The sequence below is a fragment of the Toxotes jaculatrix genome, chromosome 4 (assembly GCF_017976425.1).
Source record: "Toxotes jaculatrix isolate fToxJac2 chromosome 4, fToxJac2.pri, whole genome shotgun sequence".
Taxonomy (NCBI): Eukaryota; Metazoa; Chordata; class Actinopteri; family Toxotidae; genus Toxotes; species Toxotes jaculatrix.
In genome coordinates this window covers 15026699-15047067 of record NC_054397.1, presented here as the reverse complement: position 1 = coordinate 15047067, position 20369 = coordinate 15026699, and the positions used below count along the sequence as shown (strand labels likewise).

The 20369-nt window shown below is 42.3% G+C and overlaps 1 protein-coding gene across 4 annotated transcripts; it reads left to right on the top strand.

The window, feature by feature from the left end:
• Positions 1 to 834: 834 nt before the first annotated feature.
• keap1b (kelch-like ECH-associated protein 1b) lies at positions 835 to 19257 on the top strand. Of its 4 annotated transcripts, none has more exons than XM_041035566.1 (8): positions 835 to 918; positions 1236 to 1425; positions 9199 to 10589; positions 11310 to 11555; positions 13288 to 13964; positions 15246 to 15451; positions 16116 to 16292; positions 17020 to 19257. In XM_041035566.1, exons 3-8 carry the CDS (start codon positions 10284 to 10286, stop codon positions 17283 to 17285), a joined length of 1878 nt encoding a protein of 625 aa, XP_040891500.1. In that variant the 5' UTR covers positions 835 to 918; positions 1236 to 1425; positions 9199 to 10283; the 3' UTR covers positions 17286 to 19257. The 4 variants fall into 4 exon arrangements, with proteins under 4 accessions (XP_040891500.1, XP_040891498.1, XP_040891501.1 ...); XM_041035567.1 differs by having other exon boundaries at positions 847 to 918; positions 1290 to 1425; XM_041035564.1 differs by having other exon boundaries at positions 837 to 1425.
• The last annotated feature ends 1112 nt before the right edge of the window (positions 19258 to 20369 follow it).

The following is a 20369-nucleotide window of genomic DNA, read 5'->3' as shown; positions in this document are numbered from 1 at the left end:
CTTCCTTCCTGCTGCTGAAATCACACAACAAACTGGGCAGGTACATGCCGTAAGTCATTTGTCATGACCACCAAGGATAATCCCACCCTAAGGGTTTGTATTACAGATGTACAGATGCAGACTGTACTGTTCCCTGCTCTATACCCAACACTTCCTAGCTTCACACCCACCAGAGCTTTGGCTTGTGTAGTTAACTTGTTAAATAGTAATGGTATAGTATACGAAAGTAGATCACAAAACTGAGCCTAGAGCTGTATAGGAGTGCGGCTTTAACCTCCAGAGGCATGAGAAGCAGACAGACAGTATGACACTTGTCTAGGATTGTCCATGTGGTGTCCCAAGGTTAACCTCACGTAATTCCTCTGGCTATGACTATACACAGAGTGATGGCAGTCATCGCTCAGATGGGTAATTATTAGTGAAGGTTGATTCAAGGCTTGTCATAACATATCATATCAAAAACTTTTCATGAGTGCTGATGTTTTATCATCTATTTCGTTTTGGCTACAGGAGGGGAGATATAATCACAGCATGAATTAGCTGATGTAATCAGCCTTGAATCCTGGCTATAGGGCATCAAACCTGAAATATTTTAGTACTCTACAATTACTGGCAGCTCATTTTCAAATAATTAAAACTCATCTGACAATAAGTAAAGTACATTGAGCTAGTGAGGCAAAGTGGGTCTGTGGACGTGCGGTGTAACAGTTGGGTTTTGATGCCACCTTGTGGCTGTTAACCAGAATAGAGGCTACAGAATGCTGTATTGACCTGAATTACGTATTTTGCAAGAAAGGAAAAAAACTTAGTGGTGTGTCAGCACCTGTCCAGAGCAAGCAGATTTCAGTCAGGCTGTTTTGTATTGAAGGAGCCATTAACAAACGCGGAGGTTTTGAGGAAGAAAGCCTGACAGGCAAGGTGAGCCGCACATACAAATGAGGAAAGCAATTTGACTTATAGGCTAATCAGGTCTCATGAGCACCATTATGCTTTCATTTCACATAATTAAATAACGGCGTTTTTTTTTAATGTAATTTCCTGTTGAGCTTGCAAAATTTGTTCACATTGCTCTGAAGTGATGTTACTGGATTCGTCCTTGTGTAGTCTGAGATGAACCTTTTCTTAACATGACGGCATATCCTTTTCTTACAAAGCGTTGCAGGCACATTTTAAAAAGTTTATCGTATAGGTGGTTTTATTTGTTTAATTTGTAACCCATTTGGTTGATGTTAAAGCTACAGTTCGTGGCACACAGCCAACAATCGGCCTTGTTTTTCCTTCATTTTGAGAGCTCCTTCTCAATAAAAGCCCCCTCCCTCGGGATGTATGTCATTGCCCTTACTCTTCAACGGAGGCGGGTCCAGTGCCGTGGAGGCGGACTCTTATTGTGAAAGCGAGAAGAGGCCGGTACAATGCTTAGTCACGGTGAGTTACAGCTTTACCCCCCCCCTCACCCCCCACCCACTCTCCCCCCCCCTCCTTCCTATGTGGCGCACAGCTCGGCAGTCGGCAGACCGCGATGGAGGAATTGAACTAGACTACGTGAGTTTCTTTTATTACAAATTTAAGCAAACGGTAATGATTTATAGGAACGGTGTTGTGGGGGAGAAACGAAAGCCCGCGCTCGGCTGACAGTAGGAGTATGTTTGGAGACCGCTTTGTTAGCATTTTTGAGCTCGGGTCGGCTCACAGCCGTTACGCTACTGTCTATTATTAGGAGCCTATTTCGCTGTCAGCTCTGTTTCCGAAACGTTTAACTTGTTATTTGCGGTGTCTCCGGCTGTTTGTCAATGGACAGCTCGCTTCGGTCCGAAAAAAACAAACTCGACCCCGCTTCACCTGTGTTGCCCTAATGTTTCGGTGCACGCCAGCGCTATGGATCATTTTCTTGATCAAAACAAGCGCAGAAATGATCAGCGTAAAACTAGTGATTGGACCGGGAGGCAGAGAGGGAGACAGAGAGGGTGGACGGGGCTTTTGTGTGAAAGCTCTTCATGTTAGATAGATGGCGCGGAAATCTAATTCCATCTGGTTTATGTAAGGACTGGCTTCCCTTCTGGGTCATGTTTTGGTACATCCAGTTCCACTGTTTGCTCGGTGAAGAGTTCAGGATGAGTCACCGAGGAAAGCTCTTTGCCAGAAATGCTCATGAAACACGTTAAACACTCCTGTTTGTTCCACTCCAGGCTCGTCCTCGTTCGCCTGCTTTGTAGCCTGAAAAGCGTTCACACGGCTGTGCAATGTAGGTGTAACTCTTATTGAACCGATAAACTTTAAAGTTTGAGTCGCTCCAGTTATTGTGCAATCCCTGCTGAAAGGTGTCCAAGCACTGCAGGCCTGAACGGTGGTTCCTAAACTGAGGTGCGGGGTCTATGAGAGGTCCTTGAAGGTGTTGCAGAGAGGCCGCAAGTGCTGAGGAGCAGTTAAATCTCAACATAGTATTACCTAACCTCACACTGTCAGAGAGGGGCCTGTATGCTTGGGTCATATATTTGACTGTACCCACCGATTAAATTCATCTCAAGTTTTAGCAAAAATGCCAAAAATTGTTGCTTTTCTGTGTTCTGTCAGTGCCACTGTTGAATAGCATTGTAAACTAAACATTTGGACTGTTAGGCAGAAAACGATAAGACATTTGAAGATGTCTCCTTGGACATGAGGAACTTCTGATGGGTATATTTTATCATTAACAGAGGAAGTAATCTGCAGATAATCCAGTAATGAAAATTATCATAAGATACAGCCATAATCATTTGGTTTCTAAAATGTCAGAAGTCACTGTTTTGCAGATCTCAGCACGATGTACCAAAACCAAAAAAAAAAAGTCAATTTGCTGGGATGTAAGACACGCAAATAATTTAAACAATGAATCGCTTCGCAAAATAAACACATTTTCTGCTGATCAGTAAAGGCACCAGCTCAGGCACAGGGAGCCTGTTTGTCAGCAGGCAGTTTCTGTCTGCCTCTGAGAGCAAGCGGGTTGAGCAATATGTTCTCCTGTGAAACTATTTTACCCAGAAACCTGGGAGGAGAAATGCACGGCAGTAAATCGGAATCACAGTGTGTTTCATATTACAGTAGGCTCTACTGCTGGCTGGCTGGCTGACTGCGTATATGAGGAGCTCCATGACGGCCGCTGACGTGTCACCATCAGTTCATAAAATAAAAATGTCCAGACATAATAAACAATTTGTGTCCTCGCCTTTGCTGATTAAAGAATACACAGTAACACACAGGGAGATTGGGAAGTAGAAAGGCCGTACATATCTGGCCTGTGCACTGCGTCCTCTTATCACCACTTCAGGGTAATGATAACTGTGTGCACAACCTACAGGTGTTTTGTTATATAACCCTGAGCACTCACAAAGGCATTGTTGCTGAGTAATTGTGACTCTTACTGATTAGATACCAGACAATTAGCGACTGTTACTGTTACTCTTACAGGCAGTTCATTTTCTGAAAATGGACTGACAGTAAAGAGAGGTTTTAATTTTGCAGCCTCCGTCTAGGTTATTTTAATGCCGCGCAAAAGTGCAACTTTTCCTCTCCATGGACCTGAGCCCGCATATTCCCAGTAGAAGTATTCCTTTCCTAACTTGTCTGCATTGCTGTCCCCTGCTTGGTTTATCATCCACTGCAGTGGGTTTCTCAAGATTTCTTAAAGTAAAAGTAGCCCGTGGTGCAGATTGAAAGATGATGTTTGTTGTTAAATTGTTACAAGCTTGTCTCGTTACCATGCGTCTTTTGTTATTGAGAACTGGGCACAAATCATTCCCTCTGTTCCAGCCCCCAGCTGGACTGGTCACAGGACCGAGTAAAAACACTCAGTCATGCTGGTCAGCTAAATTCAAGCCTAATTTGAGTCACTCCGTCGTCCTTGAAAGCGGGCATTCCTCCCTCTCTATTCCTTATACTCTCATCTTCACTATTTATCTGTTTCTTTTTTGGCTAATATTGTAAAGCTCTTTTGTTGTGCAGTTCTTTATAAATTTGGGGGATTAGATGTGGAAGTGTCACGTTTGTTAAGCTTCTTTCAACATGTTGAGGAAACTGAGATTGAGACACCTATCAAGGTGTCAAGTTTAAAAATAGCAGACGCACCATGAAAAGGAGGAAACTTTGACCCCATTGACCTGCAGGAGGAAGAATAAACCATGGGTGCAAAAGGCATAGGTCCACAGTGTGTTGAAACTTTGGCTGTATATGCTGATTGAGAGAGACGCTGAGACACTTGATTGTCTCTCGCTGCAGTGTAAACAGCTGGGCGTCTGACGTCTGTTAGCTGTTAGCTGTTAGCGCTAACTGAAACTTTGTGCGATGGAAAATTCGTCCAGCAACAACCGGTTTCGGTCCGCAATGTTCAACCACGACGATGAGACGTTTTCTGACATGGATCCGAATAAGACTGAATCTGAGAACACTACACTGACAATTGCACTCAAAACAATCACTAACCTTAAAGAAGATGTTAGACGACTGTCCCTGGAACTACAGAGCAAGGAAGCTATGTTTTCCAAGCTTATGGACGTTGCTTGTGGGCAACATAAGCGTTTAACGTCTATAAGCGCTGCATACCTGGACACAGTTATCTGGGACCGGTCCTCTGGATCACGACCATCTTCGTACTCTACTCCGAAGAAGGAATCGTTGGACGGAGAGGACACAGTCCACGTACGGATGAGACGTTCGGCTGGGTCCATAAACGTGCCCTGCCTGAGCCTTTCCAACCGCTATGCAGCCTTGGCCCCAGTATCACCAGTCCCACCAGCTGCAGCTTCAGTGACACCGCAGGTTCTGCCCGATCTGGAGTCGTCTATGGACTTTCCTGCCTTACAGAGAGATGCCCCACACTCTGTGTCCACTGAGCCCGTCGGCTGTGACAGTTCCCCGGCTCTGCATCAGGCGCTATCCTGTCCAACTCCAAATGCTCCTGCACCTCGAACAGCTCTGGGCCAGCTGGACAGTGCCAACAATAAACTGTCACGTCGACCTACAAAGTCCTCTGCTCGGAAGAGAATTCTTAAGGAGGCGGTTCTGAGACGTTCTGGCGGACTCCCTACACCGATAATCCCGAAAGACCAGCGGCCAGCGCTGGTGGATCAAGCCCCGACTAACAGCCCACCACTTCAGCAAGGCAGCCCCGATGATCCACAGACGGTGCCACACTCTTCTTCCCTGCCTCGTCCACTCTTTCCTCCGACTACCCTGATAGTCGGAGACTTCATCATAAGAAACAGTCGATTCTTCAATGCTGTCACACACTGTATCCCTGGAGCCACAGTTCCAGTCCTACTAAGTAAACTTCCACCTCTGCTTGATTCCCTCCCATCCACAATCCACAGAGTAATAGTGCATGTTGGCACTAACGACACAACACACGGGCAGTCCGAAGTCACGAAAAAACATTTCAATGAACTTTTTCAACTTCTGCGACCCTACCATCAAAATGGATTATCTGTCTTCATCTCCGGCCCCATCCCCACTCTGAACCGTGGAGTTGGTCGGTTTAGCAGGATACTAGGTCTCAACACATGGCTCCAGTCTGCATGCAGGTCGAACCACATGCAGTTAATAGATAATTTTAACTTGTTCTGGGGCCGCCCTTCACTGTATTGTGCTGACGGCCTTCACCCAAACCGACAGGGCAGCGACTTGTTAGCGGCTAATCTGCAGCACGTTGTGCAGAACTCCACACGTGACTGACTGTTTACAACAGACACTCCTTCAGAACTCCCGGAACACACTATCGGTCCATCTTCACTCAATCAATCTGCGTACACCCCCTGTCTGTCGAGCTGTGCACTGCACCGTTGCAAAACCTCAGGCACAATGACAAGCAAGTCTGACAGCACGGACGATGGTATAACAAAATTAGACCTGAGCGAAAATCAGGACAGTGTGCCCAAGGCTAACCCTACTACCACTCTCTCTGCTCCTTCTATAATACCAGCCAGAATCACCAAAAGGCGAAATGTAGTATCTCACTCATCCAACTCAGCTCGACTAAATAACCTGATTCCTGTAAGGACTTCAACTCAGTCCCCCAACCCGATGGCTCATCTCTGCCTGATTAATATCAGGTCTCTGGCCAACAAATCCTTCCTATGTCAGGATTTTATTTTAAAAAATGACATAGATTTCCTATTCATAACTGAAACATGGCTAAGCCCTGGTTACTTCGTTCCACTGTCTGAAACATGCCCACCCAACTACCTATGTCTGAACCAACCCCGACTCACTGGCCGTGGAGGTGGAGTTGCAGTCATTTATAGAAATTGTTTTAAATGTTCCTATTTACCAACAGACACTTTTACAACGTTTGAGTCATTGGTTTTTCGCATATGCGCCCGACATCCAGTAGTATGCATTTTAATTTACAGGCCCCCCAAGAGCGTCAATAGTTTCATTGATGAATTCTCTGATTTTCTCTCCAATATTATGAGCAGATATGACAGGGTTGTCATCCTTGGCGATTTTAATATACATGTTTGTTGCCCTATGTCTTCTGGTTTGACCACCAATTTTGTTCATCTTGTCGAATCTTTTAGTCTTGTACAGCATGTAACCGTTCCCACTCACTGCAAGGGACACACACTAGACTTGGTACTTTCAACCTGCGACCTTATTAGAAATGTGCAACCTCTGGATTTTAGTGTGTCTGACCACAAAGCTGTAACTTGCTTGTTGCAACTATATACTCCTGAGCTAGACACACCTCATTTAAGTATACGTACACGGACATTTAAACCTAATGCATCTGCTAATTTTGTTAGAATGTTTCTGACATCTAATAGCTGTCACACAACTAATGTATCCGTTGACACCCTACTTGATGGCTTTAACAATACATGTACAGCAATTCTAGATGTAATTGCCCCATTCAAAAACAAGCAACCAAAGCACAAATATTTACCTTGGCTAAATGAACACACTAGAAACTTGAAAACGCAATGCAGAAGAGCAGAAAGAAAATGGAAAAAGGATAACCTCACTGTGTCATTGGAAAACCTCAAACATCTAATGCATGCATACCAACAAGCAGTAAAAGATGCACGAAATTCCTACTTATCCGATCTGATAAACAAAAACTGCAACAATCCCAGAATACTCTTTCAAACAATCCATTCTGTAGTCAGACCTCCACCAAGTACTCCTATTGAGATATCTGCTTCAAAGTGTGAGCAATTTCTTCACCACCTTTTGAAAAAAACTGAAGACATCAGGCTCCACATCCCACCAGCCTCACCTAATACTGTCCCGCTGATTGAACCTGCTTCCTACCTAACTCAATTTAAACAAATAACACTAGCAGAGTTACACCATCTCATTAACCAAACAAATAACTCCACTTGTCAGCTGGATGTGATGCCTACAAGATTTTTAAAACAGATTCTGGATACAATTGGACCTCATATTCTCTCCATTATTAACTGTTCATTGTCTACTGGTGTGTGTCCCAACAGTTTTAAAAAAGCCATAGTGCGACCACTTCTTAAAAAGCCTACACTTGACCCTCTAGATTTTAATAATTTTAGACCAATTTCGAATTTATCTTTCTTATCAAAACTTTTAGAAAAGTCAATTGCGTCTCAGCTTATTGCACACATGAATAATAACAACATTTTTGAAACTTTTCAATCAGGCTTCCGTCGCCATCACAGTACAGAGACTGCCCTCCTTAAAGTCATGAATGACCTGCTTTTAGCCGCTGACAATGGGTCCTGTTCAATTTTGATCCTGCTGGATTTAAGTTCCGCTTTTGATACAGTTGACCACGGAATTTTACTACAGCGGCTGGAAAGCTGGGTTGGCGTAAGAGGCACTGCACTTTCCTGGTTTAACTCCTACCTATTAGAAAGGCCATTCTCTGTAGTACTCGGACAGTGTGCTTCTTCTTCAGCCTTGTTGTCCTGTGGAGTTCCTCAAGGTTCTACTCTTGGTCCAATCTTGTTCTCAATATACATGCTCCCACTTGGCCACATCATCAGAAGACACAACATCCAATTTCACTGTTATGCTGATGACACACAGCTGTACATCCCTCTTGCAGCCAATGACCCAGATTCACTGATCCACATCTTTAACTGCCTCTCGGATATGGAGAGCTGGATGTCTCAAAACTTCTTAAAGTTAAATAAATCTAAATCAGAAATTTTAGTTTTTGGGCCTAGGAATGCGAGAGAAAACCTGAAAGAAAGCCTCGGAAATTTGAGACCTCTAATTATGCCTTCTGCTCGTAACTTGGGTGTAATTTTAGATTCGGATTTTAACTTTGAGACACATATAACAAAGGTGGTGCAGTCATGCTTCCTGCATATACGCAATATTGCCAAAATTAAACAATTTGTGTCATATGCTAACCTTAATAAAGTCATTCATGCTCTCATCTTCTCACGAATAGATTATTGTAACTCTCTATACACAGGACTGAGTCAAAAAACATTGAATCGTCTTCAGCTGGTTCAAAATAGTGCAGCAAGACTTTTAACTGACTCAAAGAGGTACGAGCACATAACACCTATTTTAGCATCACTTCACTGGTTACCAGTTAGTTTTAGAATTAATTTTAAAATTTTATTAATTACTTTTAAAGCTCTTCATGGCCTTGCCCCCTCCTACATCTGTGACCTTCTCTCTCCCTATGCTCCGGTTCGCTGCCTGCGCTCCTCAGGTCAGACCCTTTTGGCCATGCCCTCCTCCAGACTCCTCACCAGAGGAGATCGGGCTTTTTCAGTTATTGCTCCAAAGCTTTGGAATTCTCTACCTGAGGAGATCAGGTTGGCCAACTCTGTGGTCACTTTTAAATCTAAACTGAAAACACACTTTTATAGATTGGCGTTTGGGTAGAAATGCCCAAATTGTTTTATATGACTGATTTTAAATGTGTGTCTTATCCTACTTTTTTTTTTTTTTTTTTTTTTTTTTTTTTTCTCTTTTGCTGTTTTATTGATTGTCTGTTCTTATTCTGTAAAGCACTTTGTAACCAAGTTTTGAAAAGTGCTATAGAAATAAAGTTATTATTATTATTATTATTGTTTCATAAGTACATATGTCAGCCTTTAGTAAATATGTACACAGATTTAAACAGTAACAGGATTTATAAACTGCATATTTAAAAAAAGCATCTTATTAAATTGTAGAATCATTGTATATACATACAATCTCACTGCCTCTCTCTCCCTTTCTCTTTCCTTGCAGTTGTCAGCTGAGCCGACAGCTTCCTAGTAAACACAGCAGTGCAAACAGATTCCTTAGCTGGGAAACCTCAAGGAAGACTTCTCCGTAGAAAGCCACCGAACACCCCCCCCCCACCCTCCTCATTCCCAAAGGGCTCCAAGTTACCCATATGACGCTTTTGGCACTCGACCTTCAATTTTTTTTTTCTTCCCTTTCAGAGTTGACAACCCTTCCATTGCCTCATCTGCTGTATCTTACTTTGCAGCTCTCAGCAGAAGCACAGCACTCCGAAGGCAGATTTAATTAATACTTCTTTAAAATGAAGCCGTGAATCAAATTTTTTTTCCCCACTCTTTGGAGTAATCAATATGCAGGACAGACCTGCCCCAGTGGTGAATCTCGCAAGCATTCACATCAATCTTCAGATAGGTTTATTTTTTACTTAGGGGATATCTGATGAATTACTTTATTAACAACATTTGAGCAATTTAAATAAATCTGTTGACATAGACCTAAAAAAAAAAAAGATGATTCCCTAGAGAAGTTACACATATCTTCATATCTGACTGTTTTTGTGGACTCGATTGATTGACAAGCTGCTGTCGACGTCCCCAAGAACGGAAAGAAAAACGCTTCTGTTGTCAACTCAAACAGCTGAACTAAAAGAGACTCTCTTCAGTTTTCTTGAACGTGTTCAGTTCTTACTGTCACAGAAATATTCTGTGCCTGTCATCCTCTGGCTTGGTTTTGTAAAGTTAACCCTCAGAGGAAACCCAGAGGAATCCTGAACTCAAAGACATTTTGATTATGTTGGAACTACAGCATGTTACAGCGCACCCAGCTATGACTGGCAGCTCGCATAGGCATCTTTAGTAATGCCCTAATGAGCGGTATGGCTGGACTCGAGTGCTGAACAGAGCAAGGAACTCCTCATGTCCTCATAAATCAGATTTAAACGTGAACCCTTCCACACAGACAACAATCAGGCATACCCAGGAGAGCCTTTTCTTTTATTTTACCCATGCTTGCATGTGGTGCAAGGATGCCCCATAACAGTGTGTGCTGTTCTTGAGAAAGAGACTAAGGAGGAGGAGAAAGGGTAGGAAATGACAGAGTGCCTGACAGAATGCAAAGCGCTGGTGACTCCGTCCACGCGCAACGGCCACCGCGTCTTCAGCTACACGCTAGAGAGCCACACGGCAGCCGCCTTCGCCATCATGAACGAGCTGCGTCTGGAGCGGCAGCTGTGCGACGTCACACTGCGTGTGCGCTACAAAGACCTGGAGGCGGTGGACTTTGTGGCTCACAAGGTGGTGCTGGCCTCCTCATCCCCGGTCTTCAGGGCCATGTTCACCAACGGCCTGAAGGAGTGCGGGATGGAGTTAGTGCCCATCGAGGGCATTCACCCGAGGGTGAGTCAGACGTCTTGTTTTCTTAAAAGAAACGTTTGCTTGACATGTTTTTACACACTGTTCCACTCACCACCGCATGATTAAGCATGATTCAGGGTCTCAGTACAGAAAAGAGGACTGGAGTTACAACCATCTTAGAGGTGTTATGTGTGACATTTTAATACAAATAACTCAAAAATAAATTTGAAATCAAAATAATTATCCGAAAAAGATGAGAAAATAGCATTTTTATTTTTGCACTAGGTTTTATTGGCACAATTTCCACTACACTGGGATACATTACAATGGGATTTTTTTTATAACTGTACTAAACAGTAATAAAGTTTTTTTCTTCTTCTGGCATAAACAGAGCTTAAGTTCAAGATTTCAGCCTCTTGCCATGGCAGCATCATTGTGTTTGGAACCAAGTGTACACCGTGTGAAGTACAATAAGACCTGGCCGAGTATACTTGGTTTGACCTCTCTTACTTAACCTGGATGTTTACTAAGCTCACATAGATACATACATGGACACAATACCTACCCCTTGTTAGCTTATGAGATGCCAATCTGTCTGTACTTTCCTGGGAGAAATGAAAAGGCTTCTGAATAGAGCGTTAGAGCCTTGCTTTCCCTCCTTTTCTCTCCCAGTGACCGTTTCTGTTCCGTCCTCACCCCATTTTGTCTCGCTCCGCTCTGCCGTCACCTTCCTGCAACCCTTTGTCTTCTTCGCCCATTCAGGTAATGGACAGACTGATAGAGTTTGCCTACACAGCCAGCATCTCTGTGGGGGAGAAGTGTGTGATCCACGTGATGAACGGCGCTGTCATGTACCAGATAGACAGCGTGGTCAAGGCCTGTTGTGACTTCCTGGTCCAGCAGCTCGACCCCAGCAACGCCATCGGCATCGCCAGCTTTGCTGAGCAGATCGATTGCACCGAGCTCCAACAGAAGGCCCGAGAGTACATCTACATGAACTTCAGCCAGGTGAAGACCAGGCAGCATTTCTAACACAAGCTCCTCTGTTTTGACATGCAACAAATATATCCAGCTGGGGAACATGGGGCTTATGTGATACGCATCTTGACCATCGTCTCATAAAATTTGCCTTGGATTGAAACTTGGCTAGCTGCCTGTTGTTCTGAACAGATGTGAGATCAGTCAGGCTGTGCCACGTGCACATGAAAGAACTGCTCCTTCTACCAGTCTATGTGGTAGATATACTTAACGGCAAACGAGTTGTCCATGAATTTTAATCGCATGATTTAGTGGCTGATCCCTGCTGCGATAAATCAGTTTTGGTTGCATATTTTCTGATCAGAGTCTAGCCACTAGCCACACTGTGGTTTGACTTAATTTGAGGGCAATGACATGCTCATTTAAAAAGTCATAATATCAACTTAAGTAATGCTCATGTAAGCTGAAAGTCATATAAAATAATCAGAGTTTTTCTACTAGAGCAGTGATACACTATGAATGTATCTTCACAGCTCATAACTGAAAAGAGAAACTGAGCTTCACTATTTATACTACTGTTTGTACCAGGGGACTTGTGTGTTAAGCGTTTCATGGTGCAAGTAAAGACTGTTTCACTTGTTCCACTGCGGTTTTTGTTGGCTGGCTTTTTTTTTTTTCCAACTTCAGACCTGCTCACAATGATTGTCAAGAATGCAAGCTATGAGTCATAACAAGTGGTGTGTGGGTTTACATGTGGCTGGAGCATACCTGACTGCAAAAGATGACAACACAATGCAGCAACAAAGAAACAAAGCACGACTCGATATTAATTCCTCAGAAGTCGGTGAGAAAGACACGGCAGTGGCAGGTTAGGGAGATCACTGAGTCATAATGACGTGTCACATAATATCTATCAGTGTCGCTCCTCGTGTCTTTTGATATGAGGAAATGAGTTAAACCCAGACGGTGAGGGCATATTTTGAAACCTATTTAGTGTTTCTCAAAAATTACACAAACAAATAGCGGCATGTTTGATGCATGCACGCCCCTCCAAAGATTTGGCTTGAGATGTACTTTGACAGCCGAGGCAGGAAGTTAGATTTCCTGGGTTTTCAGTCTGTGTGCTTGTCTAAATAAGCCTTATCTTATTCCTGTATTGTGTCCAAGATAATCTTGACATTTGACTAAGGTGTGAATTATTTTTGCCAAGAGTTGGATTTGTTTCCAGTCAGCACATACTGACTGTTGTATCTGATTGAAACAATTAAACATAATACAGCTGTCATCTTGACACTGAAATGATTAGTCGGTTAATCTGTTAGTTGATAGATACGACAAGAATTGCACAATTTTTCTGGTTCCAGCTTCTCAGCGGTGAGGATATTGTGTCTCTCTTAGTCTTATGTGATAGTAAACTGAATATCTTTGGGTCGTGGACTGGACAGACTAAAAGAAACTATCTGGAGACGTCTTGGTCTTAAAGAAGCTGTGATGGACATTTTTTCACTCCCTCTTTGATATTTTTATAGCCCAAATGATCAACAAATCAATTGAAATCAGATTAAGTGATTAAAATAAAAATATTCTTTAGCTGTTTCACCATTCTGAATTTTATTCTCCTTTCCTCAACACAGTTGGTTAAATTCCTCTTAAATTTCCTAACACCTGATATTTTCACGACTCTATATTTAATTGATCAGAGCTCAGCACTTGTGTTGTAAAAACACTAATAAAAAGTTTTTATTTCTACTTCTGTTTCCAGGTAGCGACCCAGGAGGAGTTCTTCAACTTGTCCCACTGTCAGCTGGTCACGCTCATCAGCCGCGATGAGCTCAATGTGCGCTGCGAGTCTGAAGTTTTCCAGGCGTGTGTGGCCTGGGTGCGCTACGACCGGGAGAACCGACGACCGTACGTCCAGGCCTTACTCCAGGCTGTCCGCTGCCATTCCCTCACCCCCAACTTCCTGCAGGCACAGCTCCAGTCTCTAGACTGGGACCCCCAGTGTAAAGACTACCTGGCCCAGATCTTCCAGGATCTCACCCTCCACAAGCCCACCAAAGTAATTTCTTGCCGAACTCCCAAGGTGCCACAGCTCATCTACACGGCAGGGGGTTATTTCCGTCAGTCTCTCAGTTACCTGGAGGCCTATAATCCCTGTATGGGAACCTGGCTGAGGCTAGCTGACCTGCAGGTACCCCGCAGTGGCCTGGCAGCCTGTGTGATCAGTGGGCTTTTCTACGCTGTTGGTGGAAGAAACAACGCGCCTGATGGTAACATGGACTCAAACGCGTTGGACTGCTACAATCCTATGAACAACTGCTGGCTGCCGTGTGCACCCATGAGCGTGCCTAGGAACCGAATCGGAGTTGGTGTCATCGATGGCATGATATATGCAGTTGGTGGATCACATGGGTGCATTCATCATAATAGTGTGGAAAGGTAAGTGAGTGGGGCATTTAATGGGAAAGGCAGACCGTTTATATTTGATATCATCTTCAGCAGCTCCCCTGAAGCAGTTAAATACAGTTTTAGCTAACACGTATTGCTTGTACTGCCACAGCCTGGTTCATTGTTAATAATAATAATAACATATAATTTTTTAACTAGCAACAGCTATATCTGCTTTCAGTGTGCTGCAGGTGTGCTTTTATATGTTCCAGGCTGTTTTTAAAGCCCTTTAGTTAAAGATGAATGTCAATACGTCTGTGTTTCTGTGGTTCCTATTATTGTATTGATTTAGTTATAAATCAACAGTGGGATATGTGACTAAGGTCCAGCAGAGGACAGTTACAGTGTAGACTTGAGCTCTGGTCAGGTTACTTCCTGGAAAGTTTTGTTCCACTTCCTGTAATATATTTTCAATTCACATAAATGTCAATGAGGAAGTTTTAAAGACTGGGAAATGTTTTTTGTGTTATAAACCTGAACCGTGGATGATGTCATGGCTAAAAATAGAAGTTTTCATTATTATTTTTTTTTATCTTCAGCCTAACGAAAAGTGCCCATTAGCAGTCATACTTACTGTATTCCTAATAAATGCTTGAATTACCCAGCCACACTACTGCTACAACTGTGAAATAGCATTTTTGTTTGTACAGCTTTCTCTCAACAGTTGGCCTGGACAGTGAGCCAGCAACAACAATCAATTTTAATAAAGAATAAGAGGCAGGATGATGTTAAGCACATAGCCCATCAACATGTCCCACCAACAAGCTTCTAATGTACTTTCCCCTGCTGCATTTGGCTCGGCTCAAACCCAGACAGAGACCTCTGACCCAGTCCTTAACCTGTCAGGTTGTCTATAAAACAGAGAATTATGTAAATTATATTAATTTGCAGTTGAAAATTTACTAAACTCTGGTTTTGGATGACGCAGACAGAGAGCAGTGACAAATAGCAAATATTAACCAGGCAAACCACTATGACTGTGAAAAAGGAACATACCTGACCTGTCTGAGTGCTCACAGACTGACTCAGTGCAGCACAATCACAGACTACAGACACAAATAAATCTGTGCCGCACAGTTCAGTTCCCAGTGGTAGTACATTTAACCTGGGGGTGCGTTCCAACAAAAACAATAGAGCTTTGAGTTGGAGTGAGAATCTGAGTTTTGTCCTTGATCAAACATTAACTAATCCTGCTGAAGGAAACCAGGAGAAATAAACCCTAGAAAAAAAAAGTTGGAAAACAAACTGATTTCTGTTGGTGCTTCTCTGAAGGTATGATCCAGAAAGGGACCAGTGGCAGCTGGTAGCCCCCATGTTGACACGGCGCATCGGCGTGGGTGTGGCTGTCATCAACCGGCTTCTTTACGCCGTGGGAGGGTTTGACGGGGCCAACCGGCTCAGCTCCTGTGAGTGCTACAACCCGGAGAGGGACGAGTGGAAAACTATGGCCCCCATGAACACTGTCCGCTCTGGAGCTGGTAAGTGAAAAATAGAAACCCACTTTCTAGTGAAGAAGTCACATTGATTGTTGTCCCTTAGGGGATCAATAAAGTATATCTATCTATCTATAGTCTGTTTGAAAAGTTAGGCAACTCATAAGTGGCTGTGCAAAGTCACTCAATAAACGTCAACAGAAGTCTGATTTGTGCTGGTGAGATCATAATGGGGTTTTAAACCACACAGGAACTGGGTCCTGGTAGCCCAGTATTTAATACACATCTCTTATAACCATAATGTCACTGGTTTGATTCCCACCAGGAACACTTTGTTGCATGCCAGAGCCCTTGTTATACCCCAAAACTTTCCATGAGCACTTAGTAAGAAGCAATGAATTCATCTTTCACTGAGTCAGAAGGAAATAAAATAAAATAGCCACTCTATTAAAAAAATCATGCTGTCTTCACGTATTCTTAATTATATATTTGAGCTGGTGTTACAATATTTAGTTATATAATTATAGTAATGTGGATATACTTTTTTCAGTATTCTTTCTGACCATGATGGCAGTTATATATTGGTACAGTATAAAGGTTAATCTTCTGCTATATCATCATGTGTCGTGTAGGTGTTTTGCAACACTGCTCACTCATATTTAGATAAACTAATCTAACGCTTGAACATCTTTTGATCTGTGTTTTTTAGGTGTGTGCGCACTGGGGAATCACATCTTTGTGATGGGAGGCTACGATGGCACCAACCAGCTGAACTCAGTGGAGCGCTATGACGTGGAAACTGATACTTGGAGCTTTGCTGCCTCCATGAGGCACCGGCGCAGTGCTCTGGGAGTCACTGCATTACACGGACGCATCTATGTATTGGGTGAGTATTAGTGTAAATGGAAACTAGAGTAAAAAGCACCAAACCTAAGTGATGCATGAATTTCACTGTAGTTGCTCTATAGTTTTGCTGTTTGTTGCAGGCACATTTAAGTCTTATAAACTGACCACATTTGTTTTGGATATCAGGGCCGCGGCCAACTAATGTTAATCAAAATAACTTCATAGATTAAGTGAGGCCATGCTTATGTATTCATTTTGTTTGTCAGTTTAATGTATCACCAGCAGTATAAGTATAAGTAGGCTTATTTTATTTACTGAATTTGCACATTTAAAAAGAAAAAAAGAATAAATAAGGAATTTTCTACTTTCATGGTTTATTGTCATACATGGCTCAATACTAAAAATCATACTCGAGTGTATGAAACATTGATCTATGGCCTGGACGTTGAATTAAATAATGAGCTGATAGTGACAGTGTAACAAAAAGAAATGTATATCACAATTAGATTTCATTTATGTGTCCCTGTAAGCCAGGGGTTTTCAAACTATGAGGCCTGTGTAACTTGTACTTTCTGGGGATATCTCTGATGTCCATCATGAGTAAACATCTCTAACTCCCCTTAGACATCAGAGCATCTTTTAACTCCAGAACTTTCCTAGGAAACTGTGTTTTTAAGCTTTGTTCTGTATCAGAGCAACTAAATCTCTGAGCAAAAAGTCTGAGCATAAGCTTTATGTGAACAAAATCTCGATGTTATTATTTACAGGAGGTTACGATGGCAACACTTTCCTGGACAGCGTGGAGTGTTACGACCCAGAGAACGACACCTGGTCAGAGGTGACTCACATGACCTCAGGGCGGAGCGGCGTAGGCGTGGCCGTTACCATGGAGCCCTGCCAAAAAGACCTGTCACCGTGTCAAAAGTCTGAGAGGGAGAGTGGTGCAGCGTCCTCGGCCTGTCAGTCGGCCAGCTCCGGGTTTGGCTCTCATCACAGTCCGAGGCAGAGCGGGCCCTTCAGCAAAGGCACCTGAAGCTCAACTCAAGACCCTGTCACACATGCACATATACAAACAAGCACCCCCAAAACCCAGCTCTGTCTTCCCAAATCAAAACAAGGACCCTCACAACTGATTAGAAGCAAAGGTGAGCTGAAACACCACATGCTGCCTCACTGGTTATAGATATCACACTTGATGTGAATTAAAAACAACAAAAAAAAAAAAGATAGAAAATCTGTGACACTTTATTTTGAAAATGCAGTGTTGATACTCTTCTATAAGGTGACAAAACTGTCCAAATCACGTACGATCCCTCAGACCAGTTTCCAAGACTTGAAATTTGATGAATTTGTTTGTGGTGAGTTGCGCTTCGCCAAATCCGACCTGGACCTCAGACCATCTGTGTGTTCACATCTGGTATTTGAAGTCCTTGGTTGGACCATCACCTCCCAGGTTTGAACCATGGGAGGAAAGGGCTGCATACTAAATCGAGTCACATATGGGCTCACAGTGTCATCAGGGGAAAAGTTGGAGAAGTTTAATTTTGAGGGGAGGAAAAAAAATCAAATAATCCCATTATGTAAAAAAAACAAAGACAAAAAAAGTAGCATTTGTCAGTTAGTATGGGCAGTAGAGATCAAAGTGCCATTACAATGCCTGTGGGCATTACTGTCATCAGTATATTGTCACAAGGTGCTCATGTTGGAAAGCCACAGTCAGTGTGGTGCATAGAAATTGTACAAGTAAACACAGGCGGCCACAAAATGACAATTCTACATGACGATGGACCTCATGCAAGAACATTTTTATTTTCTTGTCCTAAACCTTTTTCTTTTTTTCTGTGACGCTTACTCATGTGTTCCAAGTCAGACTGAGCAACTCTCTTTACTGCACAAACTTGTTGTAAATTGCTCATTTAAACCCAATTTATGCCACCTCTTCGTGAGGAGGTGCACATTTGACTTGTGTGCATAATCAGTGCCCCCAGGGCACTATATATGTCTATTTGTTCTGCTTATTCCAGATTCCATAAGTTGTCACTGCAAAATCTGGCAGTAAAATCTTCAAAGATACAACAGAAATTAAGCTCAAAGTACTAATAAATTGCTTGCACATGCCAATTAGGAATGAATCTAGTGGTTCTTGCATGAGGCCTCAAATTCAGGTGTTGATATGGGAGAAGCAGGACCTTACAGTAACTGCATTAGTAACTAATGTGTCCTTTGACTAATATCCACTGGTAGGTTCATAAAATGTGAAATTTTTTGGAAAAAGGTGTTAGAAAAACAACGAGAGACTGAGCCTGATGTAATTGGTATCCGGAGTGCCAAGAGGATGAATTAAATGGGTTTCGACTGTGTTTAGAGGAAACAGAATACTGTAGCATTTAAAAACTTGGATTCAAATATCTCACTGAACGTGTTTTATAAAAACACTAATTACTGACACGATTGAGAACCTCTCCCTACAGTTGACTCTTTGGTTTTCACATCCACCAGACCTCAGAAACAGAAGTGACCATGTTTGTGCATTAGTGTTCAAATATTGTATGCTAATGACAAAAACTTGCTTAAAGAAGTGTATTTGTAACAGCAATTTAAGCTACAAAGGTTTTTAAGTGACGTTTTGTACATTGATATTCTAAAAAGTCTTGTACAGAATTTCAGAGCTCACTTTTTTATTTATTTGTTCAGATTCTTTTGGTTTTTCTCGTTCCTCTAAACTGACATCAGCTTTGTATTGAATTGGACCCTGGTGTTGTGTTTTTGAATAACTAGCATGCATTGTAACTGAGTAGGAATGCCTGTTAATGCTAATTTTGGATGTTTGTAAAAAAAAAAAAAAAAAAAAAATTTTGCTTCACTTTTAAAGGGACTTTTTTTCCTGTCCGTCATTAGTTGGAATGGAAATTAGAATATTTAAGGTCTGCTTTGTACATTTTTTTTCCAGCAAAAAAATGCCCTGTACAGTAATACATTGTAAAGTAAAATATATGTTTATTGTACTGCAGTAGTCATGTAATGATTTGTTAGTTCTGATCTGTAAACATCTTTTGTTTTTTGGGGGGGGTTTTGGGGTTTTTTTTTTTTTTACATTTAGCCCCAAAGCACAAGTTTTAATGTGAGGCTGACATTTGGATCATAAAATTACGTTTGTGCAGGTTTTCACAGCCGCCTTGGCCACTGGAGGGAGCTGTAGATCTTTAATACTGAACAAAACGTACCTGTTCCTTGCATATTTGACATAAACAAGTCATTGCTACCAGGTTTAAATTAGACTATAGATACCAACAAGCCAAGTCACATTTTTTCTTTGGTTTCTACTCTTTCATTCAGTCTAGTGTGCCATTAATCGACCACCCAAGATGGCTGCCAACACATCTCATCTCATTTCCTCACTGAGCCTGGCAGGTGGATGAGATAGACCATTATTATATTATCCAAGAGGAAAACTTCCCTGATTATGTGGACTTACGAGCGTATCAAGGCCTAATCCTGCCAATCTTAGGAGAACTGCAGCGGCCCTCAACAAAGGAAAACTGACTGAGCTGCAGTAACATCCGAGCCTATAAGAAAAAGGATTGTCATCATTTAATGCATTTAAGGCAGATGATTTGCTGTGAATTCCACAAGTCAACTACCGTTGTAAATCCACATTTCAAAATTCACCAGGTCTAACCCACCTAATAACAGGATTACAGGATACCTCGACCATTAGACCCTCAACAGGCAACTGGTAATATAGTTTAATGGTTGGGATTCAGTATGCAAGAAAGTAAAAATCTCCTTTTTTTTATGTCTGTAATATATCTCAAGATATTAGTGTGTCATGTCAGGACTGTTCATTTCTCACAAAGGAAACCTTATATTTGGACAACAGAGTGGAAGTTGCAGCTCAGAATAGTAGAGCGATTTAGTGATTAAAACTTTATTAATTCAACACAGAGGTCCCTATAATCTACAGCAGGCCCTATGAAGTCTCATCGTTTGTAAAGTTAGCGATCAAAAGTGCTGAACTGGGTTGTTGCGAGAGTGTATCTGTTTATTTTGAAAATCCCGTCCGGATGCGTTGTGTTGTTTCTCTGTAACTTGACACCGGTGCGGTCGTCTTTAACCA

Bases quoted from the DNA above. Each gene is read 5' to 3' on its own strand.
- keap1b (XM_041035566.1), top strand. From the start codon at position 10,284: ATGACAGAGTGCCTGACAGAATGCAAAGCGCTGGTGACTCCGTCCACG. The intron at 10,590-11,309 runs GTGAGTCAGACG...TCGCCCATTCAG, and splicing joins TCGAGGGCATTCACCCGAGG to GTAATGGACAGACTGATAGA. The intron at 16,293-17,019 runs GTGAGTATTAGT...TATTATTTACAG, and splicing joins CGGACGCATCTATGTATTGG to GAGGTTACGATGGCAACACT.